The 20,115-nt window shown below is 53.2% G+C and overlaps 2 protein-coding genes across 3 annotated transcripts; one reads left to right on the plus strand and one right to left on the minus strand.

Moving 5' to 3' along the window:
- Positions 1-395: 395 nt before the first annotated feature.
- On the minus strand, positions 396-16,024 carry LOC149307577 (chloride channel protein ClC-Kb-like). 2 transcript variants are annotated; one of them, XM_089537253.1, is made up of 20 exons: positions 15,738-16,024; positions 12,718-12,854; positions 11,883-12,011; positions 10,618-10,746; positions 9,788-9,927; positions 9,069-9,146; positions 8,059-8,137; positions 7,268-7,393; positions 6,533-6,617; positions 6,300-6,401; positions 5,710-5,794; positions 5,080-5,253; positions 4,766-4,835; positions 4,445-4,555; positions 3,388-3,601; positions 2,944-3,077; positions 2,494-2,594; positions 1,860-1,943; positions 1,169-1,255; positions 396-706 (listed from the first exon to the last, which is right to left on the minus strand). In XM_089537253.1, the coding sequence occupies exons 1-20, from the start codon at positions 16,022-16,024 to the stop codon at positions 659-661; spliced, it is 2,400 nt and encodes a 799-aa protein (XP_089393379.1). In that variant the 3' UTR covers positions 396-658. The 2 variants fall into 2 exon arrangements, with proteins under 2 accessions (XP_089393379.1, XP_089393378.1); XM_089537252.1 differs by lacking the exon at positions 15,738-16,024 and adding an exon at positions 13,755-13,774.
- Positions 16,025-16,289: 265 nt separating this feature from the next.
- LOC149307578 (heat shock protein beta-7-like) lies at positions 16,290-19,994 on the plus strand. The gene is made up of 3 exons (XM_089537254.1): positions 16,290-16,373; positions 17,722-17,855; positions 19,695-19,994. Exons 1-3 carry the CDS (start codon positions 16,295-16,297, stop codon positions 19,881-19,883), a joined length of 402 nt encoding a protein of 133 aa, XP_089393380.1. The 5' UTR covers positions 16,290-16,294; the 3' UTR covers positions 19,884-19,994.
- Positions 19,995-20,115: the final 121 nt, after the last annotated feature.

Here is a 20,115-nt window from a genome sequence, read left to right on the forward strand (position 1 = left end):
ATAGCTTCTCCTTCCAGAGGCTGGAGAAGGTCCTTTTCCCCAACTACCACTTATTAGGGAAATGTGGAGGCTGTACTCCAAAATAACTCTTTTGAGCTCCAGGGATTATTGACCCCAAAAGTTGGGCCTGGGGGAGCCTTCAGATTCTAACACCCACCGTTCCTGACTGTTGGCCTATTTGGGTTGGGATGATGGAAATGGTAGCCTGAAATGCCCAGTCGGACCACCCTCTTAAGCCAAGGAGCGCCTCGTGTTTCAAGCAGGGGCCACACTTAAAATGGAGAAAAAGCAAAGCCTCCTGCAACAAGTCCCTGTCCCAAATCTTTGAACTAGGAGGCATTTCAACAGCAGTGACAACATTTTGCAAAACAAAAAGGGAAATGGAAAGTGCGTTTGTATTTCAGGGTTGCCTTTTAGTAAATGATTCTAAAGATAATACAGTTTTTTAAAAAGGGAGCAAGGCAGAGCGAGCGCTCCCTTACCTCTCTGTTGTTGTGGTCTGAGAGAGGGGATTTGGTCAGGAATCCAGACTGGGCGCCAGGGACCCATTGTGCCCCTCACAGTCTTTGTCCCCCTGGCATTTTGGGAACTGCTATTTGGCATCTGCAAGGAGGGTCTCCCTCCGTCCGTTTATCCGTCCATCCATCTTGCCCTTTTCCTACTTTGTGGGTTTTGGATTGGCCAGATCTTCGATGGCTTTCCTGAGCTGGAAAGAGAAGACAGATGGAGGCTGAAGGCAGAACTCAAAGGGTGCCTCTCCAAAGGCAAGAGGCTCTGGATCTGTCCCACTTACGGGGGGAGTCTGGAGTCTCTTTCATCATAAAATGGGAAATGTGGAAGGAGAGCGTGGAGGAGGAATCCAGCAGCACCTTTAGGGCTGTTTCCTCTTAGCATAACATGAGCTTTTGCAGCTTTCAAGCCATGTCTTCAAGGTGCATGGAAGCCAGAGGCACCAAAACACTTGGCAAAATGAGGCAGACGGTGACACTGGCTGTGTCTGGCTGCTGGGAGCCACAGTCCAACTCCAGGTGGCCTGATTCTGAAGGAACAGCCCCATCCGAAGCATGACTGTTCAGGAGCAAGGCCACCGTCCATGGTGCTTGCTTCCCTGAAAGTGTGCCTAAATGGGGTCTCCATCCTTCTTCTTCCTCCCATCCAAAAAAGTTACCTCCGTCCTGGAGACCACCCCAACTACTCTTCCCAGCTGGGTGACAAAGGCCCACTGGAGGTTGAGCAGCTCAAAGAGGTTGTGAGCCTGCGAGAGAGAAGGGGAGAAGGAAGGGGTCAGTTGGGGAGAGAAAGAGGCAGGGAGCCCCCCAGGATACCTGGTAGCTGGCAGGAGAGGCAAGGCCACAGTGGCCCCTCTGCCTGCCTATTGGCCGGAAAGACTGGCAGTCTTCCTCCTTCATCCCTCAGCCAGGCTGGCCGTTTCCATGGAGACAGCAGCATCCCTGCATCTTCTCTGGAGGACCACACACCTGAATCCCGCCCCCCAGGTAAATGCTTCTGGGGTGGGCTGCCCTGGGACCTTGTCCTCCAGCAGCATTTCCTCCATGTCTCCCCAACATCCCCCTCCCCAGTTAGGACCCCCCTCAAGGTCCCCTCTGGAGGCCCAAACCCCTTGTTCTGTCCACCACTAAAAGAAAGGAAGGATATAATAATAAATGCATAGCATAAAAGGAAGCCCTGCCAATCAGCCCCTCCCATGGTTGCCCAGCAGCACCTGGTAGACTGCTTTGGCAGGTGGAGGCAAAGTGAAGCCATTGCTGCCAGGGGGAGTGCCGGGGCTCTTGGGAGTGTCACATCCTCCTCTTCCCTCTTATTCTCCCCACCTGTGCCCCACATTCACCCCCATTTACCTGGTGGAGGGACGTCCATGGAGAGAGCTGCAGGGTGACGGGGCTGAAGGTGCATCCCTCGCCCAGCGTCTGGCAAGAGGGAGGCTGAAAGAGAGAGGCAGAGGCAGAAAGAAGGTTGCCCATAATAAGGCTGGGGAGCAAGGTCGATGAGGGATGCCCAAAAGGGGAACTCTGACCTATCTGCCCTGTGCCCCAAAAGCTTAGGGGAGTTACTTTCTGGGATGCCCTATATAAGGAGGGACGGCCAAGGAGCGAGGCGTGTGGCAAGGGGTCTCCTATGCCTCCCAGCATCTTGGTCCTTCTCTGCTGTGGCTCCCCATTGGAAGTCCGTATGGCACCCACTTTGTTTTCACTCCAGTGAGCATAAACCTGGGGGTCCTAACTGGTTTCTCCCCCCAAAAGGTGCAGATACAAAGTACTAAATGTTTTTTACTTGTTCAAATGATTTCATATGTTTTGGCTGCCTACTGATTTAATTTCTAGAATGTTTTAAACGGTTCACCCTTGAACCCCACCCACTGGATAGGCAAGGCATAATATAACAAAGGGAAAATAAGACTGATACAACCCCTCTACCCCTCACCCCACCCACACCCCACTGACCCCGTGGGACCCAGGGGCTGGCCTGACCCACCTCGTCCTGGCCCTCTTTGTGGGGCCGGCCGGCCATGTCATGGGTCTGGAGGAACTTGACAAGTTCGGATCTCTGGACAACCCCCAGAAGCATCAAGGTCTCTGTGGCAAATGTAGGAAGAGAGGGGAAACAAGACCCATCAGATGAGATGCCGAAAAGGGGGGCAGCTTGTGGCCCAAGTGTCCTCTATGGGGCAAAGCGGGTCTCTGCAAAGCCCCTCCCCACCCAACTGTTTCAACTATCCCCCATGACAGCTTTTGGGATCACTTATGGTTGCTTTGCCTTGCTATTACCACATTCTATCCCAAGCTTGGAAAAGTTCCTTTTTGGACAGTGATGCCCAGAAAACGCCAGTCTGCATAATCCACAGAAGGAGCTTTCCCAAGCTCTGGTTCTCCCTTGCATCATTTCCATCAGAACCAGACAGAATAGATGGGGGTCTTGCTTTACCAGTGCTGTCGACCACCGGGTACTCGGGGTCATCCGTCGAAGTGACCACTCCAAGGATCTCCTGGAAGGTGGCATCCCTTGGCAGAGTGACGAAATCTGTGTTCATAAATTCCTGCGTAGTAACCTTGTAAGAGCTGACCAGGAAAAGCCAAAAGAAGTCATGGCATATTAGCCATTATGGTCAGTGGCCACCCTCATAGTTTAATCTGCCTCCTCTTTTTAAGCCATTCAAATTGGCAGCCTTTCCTCCATCTTGCAGCACTTAGTTCCAATGTTTAACTAAGTGATGGAGAGCTGGTTTAACACACCTGTATAAAGCTAGCCCCCCACAACACAGCTTGAAAGGGAGTCAAAGGACAAGACACCAAGATGGTCCTCCTCCCCAAACACAATGGGGCCGATGGCCAGGAAGCCAGGTGGGCACAGTGGGTAGGGCTTTCTCACCCGATGTGCCTGCTCCGGATGCGAGGCAGGTAGGGCAGCTTCTTGACGATGATGGTGCCATCATAAAAGGAGGGCTGGAGCTTCTGGGCAATGGCGTTGGCCACCAGGACAGCCAGGATGACCGGGAGGATGTGGGAGATCTGCCCAGTCATCTCAAAGGCCAGCAAAGCCGTGGAGAGCGAGTGGGTGACTGCCCCGGAGAAGGCAGCTGCCCCTGGTCAAGGAGGGAAGGAAGGAAGGAAGGTCAGTGGGAGGAAAGAAGGGTCACCCCAACCTCCGAAAATGGATGGATTGTGTTCCCCCCCAACACTCCCCCAAGGGAAAAAGAAAGTCCACCTTGCACAGTTCAAATGCACTGATGTTAGTGCCAATGCATTGCTGTTAAAATCAATATATTAAATACAGTTCATTTATTTTTTTTAAAAATCTGATGTTTCTTTCAATAATCTCTGAAATCGTTGGTTGTTTTTCTTAAACCCAGCATTTATAACTGCTAAAATCACCAGCAATAAATGAAAGTGGGGTATATACCCTCTAAAGGTACCAGATCTCGTCTGGTCCTGGATGCTAAACAGGGTCAGCCCTGGATAGTACTTGGGTGGGAGACTACCAGGGAATACTGGGTGCTGTGGGCTCTATATCAGAGGCAGGAACTGGAAAAACCACCTCTGAGGATTCCTGTGAAATCCTTGGGGTAGCCATATGTCAACAGGCGATTTGTAGACAAATACACACTCATGAAAGAGATGAGAAATGTGCAATGAATGCCACCAGCACTGTATCTATGGCAATAATGAGTTCTGAAGACCATGGCAGAATAATAATAATAATAATAATAATAATAATAATAATAATGGGTTGCAAATTAATTTGAATTATTGTTTTCAAACTCTAGACCATCTCCCATTGCTGTGCCAGACCCTTGTGTCTCTTGTGGCAGCAAGTAGCCCCATAAAATCTCTCTCTCTCTCTCAATCCCACTGGCCATGTCCAGCTCTCCCTACCTGGTTTCTGTCCCTCTGGCCATCCCAGGCCCAAGCCCCCCAAGTGGACCCACCTGCCAAGGCATAGGCACCGGGTGTGATGGGGCTGACCAGCCCTTCGGACAGGATCCCCTGAGGAAAGAGAAAGGCAACCACTTCCCCGACCAGGCGTCCGATGGCGGCTCCTATGGACGGTCAAGGGGGGAGGGCAGAGAAAAGTGGGTCACCCCCATGCGGGGGCCACAGCCACACTAGGCATTTTGAACTGGGTTCAAACTAAATTAACTCTCCCCAACCCCCCTTCTTTTGATGTTTCTCAGCAGCCACTAGCAAAGTGAATCCTCCATGGAGGGAAGGGTTGAGATTTTTGAAGGGGTGGATTTGGAGCTACTTACCATAAATGAAGACAGGCATGAAATACCCAGCAGGCATGGGCATGGTGGTGGCCAGGGTCAACATCCAGAACTGTTTGGGGAAGAAGAGGACGCTGGGTCTCTTTGCTCAGCTCTTGCAGCAAGACTGTGATGGCAGGGAATATCCACAAATACTCTGCCTTGCAGAGATCCCTTAGAAAAGGTTGCCAGGAATCCCACCCCAAACCTCTTCCCTCTAAGGCCATGTGCCCCCATCACCCAGACTTAGAGAAGTGATGGACGGAGGAGACAGAGAGACCCCCATGAAGGCATCCCTCTTTGCCAGCCCTGGGTACCTTCATCACCAGAAAGACCACCAGCGTGCCAAAGATGGTGATGTTTGGGTCCCACCATTCGAGCCAGAGGTTGGAGGGGTCGACGTGAAGAGGCCTGGCCAGCGATGCATTCTGGGAAAGGACCCCCCATGTGTGGTTGTCCAGGAGGGAGGTGAGGAGCTCCTTCATGGTCAGCTGCGGAGTTTATTCCTTAAGTTACATTTCTTCCCCACTTTTGGCTTCCTGGCACTTGGGATGACTTATGTGGCTCTCCTCCTCCCCACCTTCTTCTCTCAACAGCCCTGTGAGGTAGGCCAGGATGCGGGAAAAAGGGTGGCCCAAGGTCCCTGGGTGAATTACATGTCTCAGTACTGGGAGGGTAAACTAGATCTCAAACATCCCCGGACCAGCTATCTAACCACTATGCTAGGCTGCCCCACTGACAGGCTTCTGGCCAGTCTGGGGAGAGGAAGGGCAGCTGGCCACTAAAAAACCAGAGCCTGCCTCTAAGGATAGCCAATGATTTCTCTCTCCAATGCCTCCCTGTTGTCAGCCCATAAGCGCTTGGGAGAGCTGCCTGTGCCTTTGTACATGCTCCAGCAGGGTCTTTCTTCAGCAGCAGGACCCCAAAAGGCAGCCCCCAGTATTTACCCTGGAGGCCATGAACTGGCCCAGGCTGAGTGGGAAGGTCATGGAGGAGAGCAGGAGGGCCACCAGAGCCGAGTAAAGCGGCTTCCTAGAAAGGCAGAACGGAAAAAGGAAATTACCAAGGGAGGCAAAGAAGAAGGCCAGGCTTGTCTGGACATAACTGATCCCACTGGGCAGCTGCCCATCCTTTGGAGGCAAGGAGCCCCAGGGGTTTGTGGCCCAGAAGAGCATTAAAGACTTTCTCAGTGGCCCAGGATCTCCAGGAAAAGGAATGGATATACTCTGGAGGGGTTGCAAAGCTCCTCTTTCTGTTAGACCGGGAGTGAGCAACTGCTCAGTGCTGTGTTTCCCAGAATACTTAGGCAGTGGGAGGATTCCTGTGAAGCAAAACCTGGCAATCCTTTGGGCAGAATTTACATTCTTATGCTTGCGTTCTGCTTCCTTACATCCTTATCCCCATTTTGTTCTCAAAGCCAGAACCCTTAAAAAATGGCAGTTCCCTGAGTATGGTCTGAGGGGCAGAAAGGAGGCACAAGCAGAATGGAAAGGACACCTTTTCCTACAAGGGAATCTGGGACTGTTTGGGAGCTTACTCTGTGGCAAGGAGCACAGCCGTGAATGAGTTCCTCCGGATGTAGCCCAAAAGCCAGCGTTGGCAGAAGAGGTAGGCACAGCTCACCACCCCACAGACGGCCCTGAAAAGTGGGGCAGAGAGGCAGAGAGAGAGAGAGAGAGAGAGAGAGAGAGAGAGAGAAAGGTTGATACCTAAGGTCTTTATACACCGGCCACACTGGGTTCCAGGAGAACCCCAACACGCTCCCCTCACCCAAGGAACATGAAGAAGAAGGTCTCCGGCAAGTCAAAGGGAAGGTCAATCTGGAAGCTGGTCTTGAAGATGGCCATGATGGTTTCTGGAGCAGGGACAGCAGGGATTTGGGGTGGAGAGGCAGACAAGATACGACTCATAATCTTTGGAGGGGAAAACACCAATGAATACCGGCTGCTGCAGGCTCTGTTTTGGGGGAAGGAACTGGCAGAAACCACCTTGCCTAAGAAAATGTTTCTTCTTCTTAGAAACCTGGTTTGCTTTATAGGAGCTGTCTGTGGTGCCAGGCTTATTTCGGGATAATAAGATGCAGCACTCTAGACAACTCTGTTAAAGCCTGGAGCAGACTCACTGGGCCCATGAAATGGGGCCCAATAGCTGCCCCCACTGAGCCCCCTCCTCTCATTCCTTCCTCGGTGCCCCAAATGCCATGGGGCACTGGGCCTGGCATCCCCTTGCCCTGTCTCACTTGGCCTGCTGGCAGGGACTGAATGGGGATCTGGAGGTGGCTGTGGGGACTGAATTGTGAGGAGGGGGGCTTTGGGGAGGGAGGACAAGGGAGAGGCTCAGTGCAGAATGGGTTTGTACGTGTAGCCCAAAGGGGCACTGTGGGCAAATGAGGGCACAAATCACACGGGAGGATGGGCACATTGCACACACTCTGCACATGCTGGCTCTCTCCATCTTGCTTCCAGAAGGGTCTCCTTTCCTTCCCTCCGTCCTTTTCCCCCTCACCTTGCTCGCTGTTGAAGACAGCCAGCAGTCGGAACATGAAGGCTCCGCAGGTGGCAGAAAAGAAGCCCCTCCAGTAGTCGCGGACCGCAAAGTGGGAGGACACAACCTCGATGCTGAAGAGGACTCCTGGCAGGGAGGGAGGGAGGGAGGGAGGGAGGGAGGGAAGGAAGGAAGGAAGGAAGGAAGGAGGCAGAGGGGACACACCTATGAGCGCCTGACAAGGCAGCACACCCTCCAACTGCCCCAGTTTGCTTCCAACAGTCCCAGCTCAGGCAAAAGCAAACCGCTGCAGCCCCTTCCTCAATTCTTCCTCACCAGTAACCTCTGCCATCTTGACCACATTCTGATGCTGCTTGGCCATGTATGTAATCGTTTTCATCTCTGAAATTATGGAGGGCATGATGCTGGCCAGGGACTAGCAACTGATATGGCAAAACCTAGCCTAGGAATGCCCCTACTTTATCCCCAGAGGGACAAATCCCTCCATTGGGGGGCCAGCTCTTTCTCAGGGCAAAACCAGGTGCTTTCATGGTCAATATGGAACCACTGGGTGGCTCAAAATAATGGCCTGGCATCCTGCATGGGGGTTTTTGCTCCCTCTCTATGAAATTGGCCCTGCTTGTGTTTTTCAAACCAATAATTATTGTAGATGCACCAGAAAAGCAAAGCCAAGAAAGGTGCCTCTGTGAATCCCGCTCCGAAAGGCATGGCCTCTGCGCCTCCTTCCCAAGGCTGGCATCAGCCGAGGGCATCTGCCCAGCCCCGCCATTGCCACCCACGGCCCTATTTACCACTGATGGGAGCCCCAAAGACCGTTGCCACACCAACAGCTGCACCAGCCACCAGCATCTCGTTCTGCTTGCTTTTATTCTGGAAGGAAGGAAGGAAGGAAAGAAGAAGGCATGAAAAGGCTTCACCCAACCTCACCTCCACCTCCTGCGGCCCAACACTCCCTCCCTGAGGGATAAGAGCTTCTCTCACAGCTGGATTTCTGTTCCCAACAATCTGAAAACATTTGCTAAATGGCGTGTGTGCCTGTGTTAAAAGGCCTTCAATCACCAACACTGCTGGTCCATTTGGCTTCACAAACAACCTTCCAGTTCTGTGCTCAGAATTACAAAACCACCCAGGTAGCAGCCTCAAAGCACTCACTGAAAAGATTCTCTCTCAGCATGGCAAGAAAAGCCCAGGGAAGCTCCTTTTGGGGACTATACCCTCCAGAATCCCCCGGACAGATGGGCACCAGCATGACTCTGGTGGGTTCGGTCCAAAGATATACAAAACAAACTTGCTCTAGTGATTAACTGCACTATTTTGGAATCCAGGACAAATTTAGGAGAAGTGATGATTCTGTGATGCTAAAAGTGCTGTTGGTTTTCTTTTAAACCTCTCTCTTTCTCTCTTACACTCTTACACACACATGGTTCCACACTTTGCCTACCAACAACATTGGATGAAAGGTGCATTAAAGGGTGATTCACCCACATTTCAGAGGCCCAGGCAATGCCAGCCGTGCTGTCTGGCAGAACAAGGCAGCCGCCTCAAACAGTAGATTTGTGGGATGGGTTCACAAATGGAAATTAAAATATGAGACCTTATTCCGCGGAGTGGGATTTTCTGCCTCCCTTGTGCCAAACTCACTCAGTTATTTATCTGGAGGTGCTCAGTGGCCTCCATCGCTGTTGGCAGAAGAGGAGGCAGTTGCAGCTCTGCTTTAAGCAGCAAGGAGTCTGGGTCCCCCTTTCGGCAGACTGCGGGACCCCCATCTCTTCTCCCCAGAGGAATGGGGAGGGTGCCTTACCTCATACCCCCCCGAGACGTTGGTCCGAGCCTTGCCCAGGTAGGCGGCCAGCATGCTGGAGAGGTGGACAAAAGGGCCCTGGAAGAAAGGGGAGACAAGGGATGAAAGGGGCCTGATTCCCCCAATAGACTGGGGGGCAGCAGCTGCAGAAGCCCCTGAAGCCTCTCCGCTTACAGGCACCCCCCGTGCAGGGCACCCCATTACTTCTGTCTCCCATCAAGTGGGAGATTTTAATAGTGCTTTCCCTCTTAAAACAAAGCCTGGACCTCCTGTGATCCAGAGGTTTTTAGGGAGACAAGATTTAATGGCAGTTCTCAACCTCTCTTCTCCATCAGTAGCTCTCTGGGGTTAGGATTAGGGTTTGGGTTTTTGCTGCTCTGCTGATTGAAAGCTAGACTTTAAGAAGCCTGGCATTGATATTTTTTATGTTTAAATATTTGTGTTTCCTAAACAAAGGCTGAAGCCTTAAGAAATTTGAATTGCACCAGCAGTATCTGGAGGGCCACCTATCCCTTTATTGGAATCTCCTTTTTTGCAAACTGGGGGCGCTCATATGGGACCCTTTTCTCTGGAGCAGCAGAAAGGCAGCTTGCTCCACCTTCTCCCTGGGGCCATGAACTAGACCAGACCAGTGGTTTCAGGGGGCGATTCCTTTGAGAGAGAAAGAGCGACGGAGGGGCTGAGGGGTTTGCCAACCAGGCGGGGGGGGGGGCACTTACGACTTTCCCAAGGAAGAGGGTGCTCCCGCAGGCCAAGGTGCAGGTCAGCCCCACCACTTTGGCCCCAAAGTTCTCGATGGCTAGGTACTCCTCCAGCATCACCCCAGAGAGGATGGTCTTCAGCTCAGGGATGCCCGAACCTGGCAGAGGGAGGGCAAAGGGAGCAGGCGGGTGGGCAGCTGAACATCTGGACTGCTGACTGGCCACAGGGGCTGCGGTTGCTCCTCCTGACACCCCTCACCAGCCCCCCATACCTTCTTCCTATGGTCTGCTGAGCAAATCCCTCCTTCCCCAACTGCCCCCTTTTCATGGCTGCCCAGGAGCCAAATAAAATGTGCCAGCCTTTAGGATGCCACTGGATTCTTGGTTGATTGTTACTGCTCTGTTAGTACCTTCATTACAAGTTACTTTCACTACCTTTGTGGTCACAGGAGTGTAACAAAGTTACATTCTCTAACGCTAATGGTGCAAGCAAGAACAACATTGATCTGTTTTCCTGACTTTGGGAATGAGTGGATCACTTTTAAAACCCCAACTTTAGAAAGAGACTTTCCAAGATGTGGTGGGTTCCTGCTGCCCAGCCTGGCCCTCTGAAAGGCGGCCTCTGTGCACTTCCTTTTGGAGGGGAAAATGTGGTCAAGACTTTGGAAAGGGGGGCAACGGACCCCTTGCCGTCTAGAAGCTCCCCTCTTGCCAGGACCAGGCCAGGGAGAAAGGCATTGGAGGCTGGCAGAGGGTCTGTCTTGGGGCTGGGGGATCTGGAGGGCCTGGTCCAGATGGTGACCCCTGGCTACCAGCGCTTGACCACACTTACCTCCAATCCCACTTACCTGCGGAGTGAGGGGTGATGCTCTGGGCGAATCCGGTGGAGAAAGCCGAGAGAGCCATGGGGTACGTGGTCCAGGAGAGGTATTTCAGGAGCGAGTAATTGCCCACCTCTTGGTAAAGCCAGGCATGGGCTGTGGAGGAAAGAAACAACAGAGAGAGACCCTCATTTATTGACTCAGAGGACATTGGAGGAAAGGATACTAGCCAATGGCTACCAAACATACACAGCATGTCCCTGGGCCAGAGCCCAGAGAAGTTACTTTTGTGGAATATTATGTGTAGATTCCAGCAGCCAGCGACTCATATCAAAACCAGCTCTACCGTTAAGCAAAATGAGGCAGCCACCTCAGCCGATGTATTTGGGTAACATGGAATAGGCAGCTTTCTGTCCATTTGGTTTGTTTCAGATAAACCGGGATAGATAGCTGTGCCAGTTTCATCTTAAAGTGGAAAAGGGGAAGGGAATCCTTTGAGACTACAGGGGTTTATTTTAGCAGTTTATCTCCATGGATTCCAATCCATTTCTTCTGATGTGCTGATGGAGACCAAGTTTAAAATCAAAGGTATTTAAGTCATTGCACAGTGTCTGGGGTTGGGAGGGACTGGGGATAATGGGATCTCAAATGCAGATTATGATCGTGGCCATAAACCATAATGCTTCTAAAGAAGTGGGTCGACATCCATGGAGACATGTCCTAAATAAGCCGGTCTCCAGGGTGACTCCAGATTCCTCCCCTTTGTTGCTTCTGTCTCTGTGCCATTGGGAGGAACAGAGGAGCCTTGTGGGATTTTACACCTTCTGTGCCAAAACAACGGGGCTAATTTTGGGTCCTCAGCACCTTGGCACAAGTGAGAGGTTGCATGGAGTGTGAGTGTGTCTAATATTTGTGTCTCTGGTTGCATCCCCACTGCAGAAATAATCCAGTTTGACACCACTTCAATTGCCACGGCTCAATGCTGTGGAGTTCTGGGAACTGTAGTTTTGGGAAACATTTAGCCTTCTCTGTCAGAGAGCTCTTGTACCACAACAAACTATAATTGGCAAAATTCCTCAGCACTGAGCCATGGTAGTGAAAGTGGCATCAACCTGGGTTATTTCTGCAGTGTGGATGCAGCCTCTGTCTCAGTCAGCAGAATCTCGTGGGTGGGCACCATTCTTGGTTCATGCCCCAAGAACCAGAAGACTCCCTTAAAGAAGAAAAAGGGGGTATAAAACCCCAAATGGGTCTGATGGCAGGGAAGGGAGACCCGGCCGGGCAGCTGTTACCATTGGCCATTTTGGCAACCGTGAAGTCCATGGCGAAGCTGACCAGGGCCATGAGGACCCCCAAGGCGAAGAGGAAGTACCAGTCGTCTCCCACACGGAAGAGCTGCCGCTTGACGCACTCCAGGCAACCTGGGAAAGGCAGCAAAGAGGAGGAAGGGAGCAAGAGTCCTGCTGCCCCTTCAAGGTGGACCCAGTTTTCCAGCAGAAGCTGGTCCCAGTGGGATCCCCCCAAAATGGACACCCAGCTTCTAATCTAGGGGATGGAAGGTGGGGGACAGAGAGGCAGACAGATACACACGCAAATACACAACAGCCAGGCTCTGCATTTGGCGCATGGCAGAAATGCTGGCAGCTAAATGTGCCAATGTGACTGTCCGTTTGAGAAATATCAAGCCTCCAAAGGCCAAAGAATGGCTTGGTTGTGGAAACTGAGCAAGGGACAGAAGAACAGCCCTGTGTGAAGAGGAGAGCTTTTTATGGACTAGACCTCCCCAAATCCCCCTTCCCCATGGCCAGCAGGAGAATTGTAATCCAAAAAAGAGAAGAAAAGGAAAGACCTTTTCCAGACTCTACAGACCAGCATCCTGCTTATAGAATAGGATTAGGGCATTTTGAGGGGGCACCAAATGGTCAGGGATTTTATCTGTAATGGTTGCATTCCAACCTCCAAGGGAGAGATGGGCAAGGGATGGGCAACTTGGTCTGCCTCAGGGGAGCCAAAATGCCTTGGGTCAACCCTGAGTTCTGGGTGCAAGAGAGGGGCCCCTTTCTGGAGCCAATTTACCCCATGGACCCAGTCCCAGCACCCGCCCCCCAACCAGGCTCCTCTTCTTACCTTTGACCCTCCTCCGGGTTTTTGGCCACGGCTGCCGGGTTTTGTCCAGAAGCAGAAGCTGCCCTCCCTCCTCGTCCTTGTGGGCTTTTGGGGGTTCTCCCGTGGCCATGATGATCTGCCTTTGGGGATGCCTGAGCCTGGAGGGGGGAGGAGAGGGACCCAGGAGGTAGGTGTCGGCGGATGGGGAGGTGCCAGGGGGGGATTCAGGTTGGCACTCATTTGAGACCCACCTGTGCCAACTGTGAAGAGGAGGAGGAAGGACTCTGCCCCCAAATCCCCACAGGACCACACCTGCCCCATGGCAGAGATAGCAGCCACAGGATGCAGAAAGTAAGAAGGAAAAGAGTGCTCTGGGCACATCCAGAGTGCCCTTTTCTTCACACAAGGCTCCTGGCAGTTTGTTGACACCAGAGTTCAGGACTAGGAAAAATGCAGCCTGGGCGCCTCTTTTGCAGCACTCTGGCTGCTGCAGACCACAATGAAAATAACCATTTATCTTTTGGAAAGATAAAACACCTGCAATCCCAGGCACCTTTCACAGGAACAGAGTGGACTTGAACGTAAACATGCTGCCTAGGATTCTGATGTATAACAACCCTACCATTTCTGACTCACGGCAACCCTATCACAGAGTCTTCCCTGCAAGGTTTGTCCAGAGCAGTTTTGCCCTTGCTCCCCTCTGAGGCTGAGAGAGTGTGGCTTACCCAAAGTCACCCAGTGGGTTCCAGGGATGACTTGAACCCTGCTCTCCTGAGTCCTAGTCCAACACTCAAACCACACAAACTAAATAGAACTTGAGGTTCAAAAAAAAGAAACCTCAAATTAGCAAGAATTACTCCAAAAAGCAACTTCATTTGTATCCCTCTGGTAGGTCTCCTCCTCCACCTCAGGAGGACTTTCCTTCCGCCACCTTCACCCTGCCATATCTCTAGCTGCCAAGGTCTGGCCACACAACCCCACTGACACAGGAGTTGGCCCCTGTCTTCAATGGCGCTCCCTCACGCAAGGTCAGTGCCAAAGACGGCAGCCCAGCTTACCTCCAAGGAAACTGCGGGGATTCAAAGACCTGGGGCTCTGGGGTGCCAAGGGCAACAAGGAGAGCTCTGCCTTTCCCTTTTCAGTGCCTGTGCTGCTGGCCAGGTAATAAACACAGAGAGAGAGACACACAACACAACACCTGTGCCCTCCCTCCCTCCCTCCCTGTGTCTCTGTGACCTCTAAGCATGCCCAGGTGTGTCTGGCCTGCCAAAACGCCCTTGAGAGCGCCAGCCAGCCAGCCCAGCCGGCCGTCCAAACCCATGCTGGATAGAACTGGCCCAGCAAAGGCAGGGACCGGCTCCGAAGGGGAGGGCCAGGGCCAGTGGGGAGAGTGGCCCCAGGGCTTGGAAGTGGCCCCAGCCAGGCTGCCTCTCCCCTTTGCCCACAGCTCCGGCCATCCAGAGGGAGAACCCCACACCTCTTTTCCCTGGCAGGGAGGGGGCCCAGAAGCCTCGCCCTGGGACAGCCAAAAGGGGCCAAGGCCCAGAGGGGGGTGTAGGGGGATCTCCCACCCAAAAAGATATTGAGAAGATGGGAGGCGACCAAAATAATAAAATCATCTGGAAACCATGAAGCCCTCTGAGGAGCGACTTAGGGAGCTGGGGGTATTTAGCCTGGAGAAGAGACGGTTCAGGGGTGACATGACAGTCATGTTTAAATATTAATGGGGTGTCATATTGAGGATGGAGCAAGCTTGTTTTCGGCTGCTCCAGATAACAGGACCTGGAGCAATGTGTTCAAACTCCAGGAAAAGAGATTCCACCTAAACATTAGGAAGAACCTCCTGAAAGTAACTGTTGTTTGAGAGTGGAAGATGCAGCTGCCTTGGAAAATGGGGGCCTCCTTCTTTGGAGATCTTTAAGCAGAGGCTGGGTGGCCATCTCTTGGGGTGCTTGGATTGTGTGTTCCTGCATGTCAAGGGGTTGGGCTGGATGGCCCTTCTTGGGGTCTCTTCCAACTCTAGGCTTCTATGGTTCCTCCATCCCCAAGAAGGAGGTGGCAGCACAGATAATGGAAGGAAGGGAGGGACCCCATGGTGAGGAGGGGTCCTGGGTGGGCACAGTTGTGGCAGAGGATTTATGGGGCTCCAACAGACCTCCTGTGTGTGTGTGTGTGTGTGTGTGTGTGTGTGTGTGTGTGTGTATGTAGGGGGAGAGAGCATGGGGGGGTGACAATCCCATCATCTGTAGGGCACTGGCATCCTCCTCCGTGACCTTAGGCAGCCAGTGGGTGGGAGGGCCAGCTGGCCGGCCTCCAGGGAGCCAAACATGACTCAGCTGTGCCTCCCCAGCGCTGGGTGACCAAGTGGCCACATTTAGCTCCCACCGTGCCCCTCGCTTTGCCCACCTCATCCAGGGTGATGGCCTGGTTGTGAAATGCTTCCCAGCCAGCTCATCCCCTTCGGGATCTGACATAGTAATACAGTGACTGTGCTCCCTCCGCCTCCCCATGTGCCCCCAAAGTACATTCCAGGTGGCAGGCGGCTTGGCAAAGAAATACAGCCTTACATGGGCGAAGGTTTGGGGAAGGAAGGGGCACACGTGTTTCTGTTTGTGTGAATTTTGGGGAGGAGGGTCAACCCTTCCTCCCTTTCCCTGGCTGCCTGGGTTTCTTTCTTGGCTGCTTGACAGGCAGAAATGGCACAGCAGTGGACTCCTTTTCTGCCTGCCTGCCCTGTTGGGCTCCAGCCTGCTGGAGGGAAGAGGCCCTTTTTCTGTTCTCTGCCAAGCCTCCTTCTCCCCACATCTCCACCTTTCAGGGGTCCACTTCAGAGCTTGCAAAAGCTACTTCTTTTGGAAGACAATGTCCATAATCCAGACCTGCCTCACGTGCGTATGGCTGATTCTGAGATTTGTCATCCAAAATATAAAAATGCCCCCCCCCCCGCAAAGCTGGGTCCACTTTCTCTCTCCCCGGCAGGTCTGGCATTTTCTACTTTGGGCTCTTTTGCCCAGACGCCGGCCAGCCCCATGCTGACTCACGCTTCTTTTTTGGGAAAACTGAGCGCCTGCCAAGAGTCCCGTGGCCGGGCAGTGATTATCAAAGCGGGCAGGAATGCTGGCTCCCTTCCCTTTCTCCTCTGTTTGGGGCCCCTACTCAGGAGATCTTTCCACAAGGACTGTGATGCACAACGCCCTAAATATAGGCCCCGGACAAGAGGCCTGGAAGGCCGCCCGGGAGAAGGACAGGGAGGTGGGAGGGGGCCTTTAAAAGCCCCCACAAGTGCCATTGGGGGACCAGTGCTCAGCTTCCGGGAAGGGGCCAGCATCGCTGGGAATTGCTCTCCATTAAAAAACAACAAATAAGAGGAGGTCGGCTTTGGGGCTGCAGCCACACAAGACATCTATCTATCTATCTATCTATCTATCTATCTATCTATCTATCTACCTACCTACCTACCTACCTACCTACCGAAAAGTCCAGCAACTATTCCAACCGAACTTGACATTTTTGCTGCTGGTGCTGCTGCCCAGGTTCAGGGCCAGCCTTGTCCTCTCCTCGACTTCTCATCTGGAGGCCACCATTCAGGGCTCACCCCATGGAGAAGGCCCGCGGACTTTTCGGCGACAGCCTCGGAGGCTTCATGCAGACGTGCAATGAGCCCCTGGGTTTCTCAGGCAAGTCCTGGGGGTACTGGGCAGCCATGCTGGGAACAGAGGCAACCTGGAATAGAAGGGTGGGAAGAGTGGGGCTTCATCAGAAACCTTATCCATTTCTTAAAAGCACCCCCACTGCTTTGGTCCCATTCCTAGCCAAAGAAGGCAAGACATAAAAGGAAAAAAAAGGATGGGGAGGGAAGAGGAAAAATGGAGAGGAGGGCAATGGATTGTCCTTCCCTCTGGAAGCTGTGGGTCTCGGGCCCAGAGGAGGTTCTTCCCCACCGCCTGCTATCACACAGCCCTTGAGGTTGGAGACTATTCCGGCCTGAACTCAAGACCCTTCCTCAAGCAAAGGGTGTGTGCCACATGCTCTTCCCATAGATTTATGCCATGAGTTAGAATTAGGGGTTGGTAGGTCAAGGTTGGCATCTGACAATTAGCTGTCCTTCCCTGCTCTGTCAGCTGGAGGCAATGTTTTTCCTGCTTGCTTTTGCTGGGTGACAGTCCCAGAATGAGAGAATCAAGGGACCACAAAGGGCCATTTAACCCAGCCCCTGCCTTGGCTGGGCACAGAGCAGATGATGGGCAGAGGAAGGCAAGCCAGGAATGGAGTTGGTGCCCATGGACAACTCTCGTGGCAGGGCCCAGTGTACAAGACTGGGCTTGAATGGGAAACCCTGGCTGCCCCCCTTCCCTCCGCTGCTTGGTCTTGGTAGGGGCAGCAAGGGCAAGAAGCCAGGGACTATTGCAACAAGATCCTAACCCTCTATTTTCCCTCCGGATCCCCCTTCCTGGAGGGATGCTGGGCCTGGTAGTGGCCCTCCATCCTCCAAACCTTTCCTTGCTTAAGAGCTGTGGGCTTCCTCAGGAGGAAAGAGACCTCCCGGACTTTGGAGGCTAAAGAGGTTTGAACTGGGGGGAACCAACCCTTCCCTGTCCCTGGGCCAAGGCCCCAATCCATGTCCTGCAGGTGACCACTTGGAGGCCGAGAGAAATCTACAAGGAGATGCAACCATAAAATCTCCTCTGGCCCTTCATTAAAAAACACTAAGCTGGAAAATGGTCCTTTTTCAGAACTACAAACCCATATAATCCCAGCTGGCTTGGGGGATTCTGGGAGTTACAGTCCCAGCTCTGCTTCTATATTGAAGCCACACTCGTGTCCTTGGGTGGCTCCCATGTCAGTGTAGCACTTTTAACTACTCCAGATTCAAGTATGAACTTTAAAGCAGTTACTGGGTATGTTCTCTGTTTGCCCTGGTCCCGTTCCTGGCAGAGGACGCCTTCCTTGCCTTCTGCCCATCCTTGGGAGGCTGGGGGACAGATGATGGTGGGATTCACACCCCTCTCCTTCATCTCTCTGCAGGTCATACCGCTGGAATGGGTAATATCAAGACTTTGGGGGACACATACCAGTTTGTGGTGGATGTCAGCGACTTCTCCCCCGAGGACATCATCATCACCACCTCCAAAAACCAGATAGAGGTTCATGCGGAGAAGGTGAGGCCCCCGGGGGGTGAGGTCAGGCCTGGAGGAAGCCACCCTTGGCACTCAGATGTCTGTTTGCCCAGGCGGAGGTTAAGGGCTGGTGGACCATGGCAAGCGCTGCTCTCCCTTGTCCACTGCTGGTCCTTCTGCAGGGCCATAAGGAGAGGCAGGTGGAGAAGCCAGCCCAAAAAGGAAGAGGAAGAGGAGTAAGTCTGGAGGGGTGTCTCCTGCCTGTCCCCCCATAAACACCCCAGACCCCTCTGGAAGGGGTCCCATTTGTGTCCAGCTGTGGCTATAGCCCCTGGCGCCCTCCGGTGGCAGTGAGAAGAAATGGCATGCAGGGCCTTCTCTGGAAAACTGGCTGCCCAGAGGCCTGTTGGGGCTGCCTTCTTCCTCCTCTTGCCCAGAGCCCTCTTTGCCATCAGAGGCAAAGCAGAAGAAAAGTAGGCCAGGAAGATAAGCCCAAAGGCACAGAGGGACTACTCTTCCAGGCGGAGGGAGGGATAGAGAGATGAAAGACAAAGGAAGGAGAATGTGAAAAGAGAAAGGAAGGGAGGGAGGGAGGGAGGAAAGAGGCCAGCTGGTCTGACTCCAGAGGAATTCCTGGGCCTGGGTCCCTGGGTGCAAGGATCGTCTGTTCCTTGAGGAAAGCAGCCTGGGTTCCAGTATTGCCCCAAAGCCTGCCCAGTCCTGACATGCCTCTTGTCTGAAGCCTCTGGCCAGTTTTCTTTCCCCACCAATGGCTAGGGAAGGAAATGCTGCCTTGGCAAAGGCATGCCAGGGGGCAGGGGGCATTTCAGACCCCCCATTTCTCTCCTGAGCTAACAAGCACCACAAAAAGGCACCAGCCTGATTCTCTCTCAGTGGGAGCACCAACCATGAGGCAGGTGGGGCAGCAGACACTGGGGCAGCCAAATTGTCAGCCATGGCCCGCTCCCCGTGCTGCGCATTCTTCTGGCCAGAGTCCTGGGGACAAATTCTCTACTCCTTGGACGGGTACATGGAGATCGCTCCCTCTCTGTCCTGCAGGGGAACATAATGTCCTGGGCTGAAGCCCTGGTGATGGAAACCCAAATCCCTCCTTTAGCCTCCCTACATCAGAGCCACTGTGCCTCCAACTCCCTTGAAGCTCCCAGAGGAGATAGGCAGCTGGTCTTTTGGAAGGCAGGCAGCCAGGGAAGCTGGCCTGACACTCTCCCCCGGGACTGGGCAACCCATGCAAGTGGGTTTTGGGGGCTGAAGGTCCCCAGGTCTGAGCAGGGAGCTGGTCGTCATGGGGAATTGGCAGAGTCAAGACCCCCATCCAGTGTTTGGCAGCCAGCAAGGTCAGAAGCCAGGAGGCCCATTTCACTGGCCAGGCAGCTGAGGCTGGAGAGTGTTGGTAGCTGTGAACTCTGCATGAACACTCAGGGACTGGGACCCTTACCTTCAGACTCTGGGAGACCCCCATCAAAGGTGTGCGCCCTCCAATTAATGCCTGTGCTCCAACTTTTCACTGATGAAAGCCAGGACACATGCGTGGCCTCAGAGTGAGATCATGGTGGCATAAGTTAATGAGAAAAAAGAGGCAAGCCAGGAGTGGCTGCCATGGTTTGCTTCTGCCTGGGAAGGCCGACTGGGAAAGGCCAGATCCTGACCCCCTCCTCTCTCCCTCGTCATTTCAGTGCAAACTACTTTTTGCACTTTGAAAACTGTTTGCAGCATTTGAAGGAAGCCAAGGACAAAAGTGAGAGAAGGGGGAGGGGAACTGGGACATTAAAGGTGCTGAAGAAGCAAGACTGAAAGGGATTAGTTGGGATGGTTGTTGGGTATGTGAATGCTCCCTGACTGACTCTTGCCCCTCTTACGCAGCTGGCGTCAGACGGGACCATCGTGAACACCTTCACCCACAAGTGCCAGCTGCCTGAGGACATGGACCCCACCTCGGTCACCTCGGCCTTGGGCCCGGACGGCTCCCTGACGGTCAAGGCCCGGAGGCGCCCAGCCAAGCCCCCCGAGCAGCACCTCCAGCAGACCTTCCGGACTGAGATCAAGATCTGAGCAGTGCAGCCCCCCAACGCTCTGCCCCACAGCAGCAAAGAGATGGTGTGAAGTGGGGAGGGGCAGCGCTTGCTGGGTTTTTCCTTTGTATATACACATAACAGGCTGTTATCTGGTTTGGTATAAATTATTCCTGATGCCTGTCCACCTCGTTCCCTTCTTTGGCTCCCTGGCTGTGGCCGTCCCTGCCACTGTCCTTCCTCAGAAGTCACCCTTCGAGGGTGGCATTGCA

This window comes from Sceloporus occidentalis, unplaced genomic scaffold (genome assembly GCF_023333645.1).
Source record: "Sceloporus occidentalis isolate IW3139 unplaced genomic scaffold, rSceOcc1.0.p SCAF_8, whole genome shotgun sequence".
Taxonomy (NCBI): Eukaryota; Metazoa; Chordata; class Lepidosauria; order Squamata; family Phrynosomatidae; genus Sceloporus; species Sceloporus occidentalis.

Coding starts and splice junctions, on each gene's coding strand:
- LOC149307578 (XM_089537254.1), top strand. CDS start 16,295: ATGGAGAAGGCCCGCGGACTTTTCGGCGACAGCCTCGGAGGCTTCATG. Junction 16,374..17,721: donor TGAGCCCCTGGGTTTCTCAG/GCAAGTCCTGGG, acceptor ATCTCTCTGCAG/GTCATACCGCTGGAATGGGT. Junction 17,856..19,694: donor TAGAGGTTCATGCGGAGAAG/GTGAGGCCCCCG, acceptor CCTCTTACGCAG/CTGGCGTCAGACGGGACCAT.
- LOC149307577 (XM_089537253.1), bottom strand. CDS start 16,024: ATGCTGGCCCCTTCCCGGAAGCTGAGCACTGGTCCCCCAATGGCACTT. Junction 9,147..9,787: donor CCCTCTTCCTTGGGAAAGTC/GTAAGTGCCCCC, acceptor CCTTTCTTCCAG/GGCCCTTTTGTCCACCTCTC. Junction 5,795..6,299: donor GCTGTGCTCCTTGCCACAGA/GTAAGCTCCCAA, acceptor CTGCCTTTCTAG/GAAGCCGCTTTACTCGGCTC.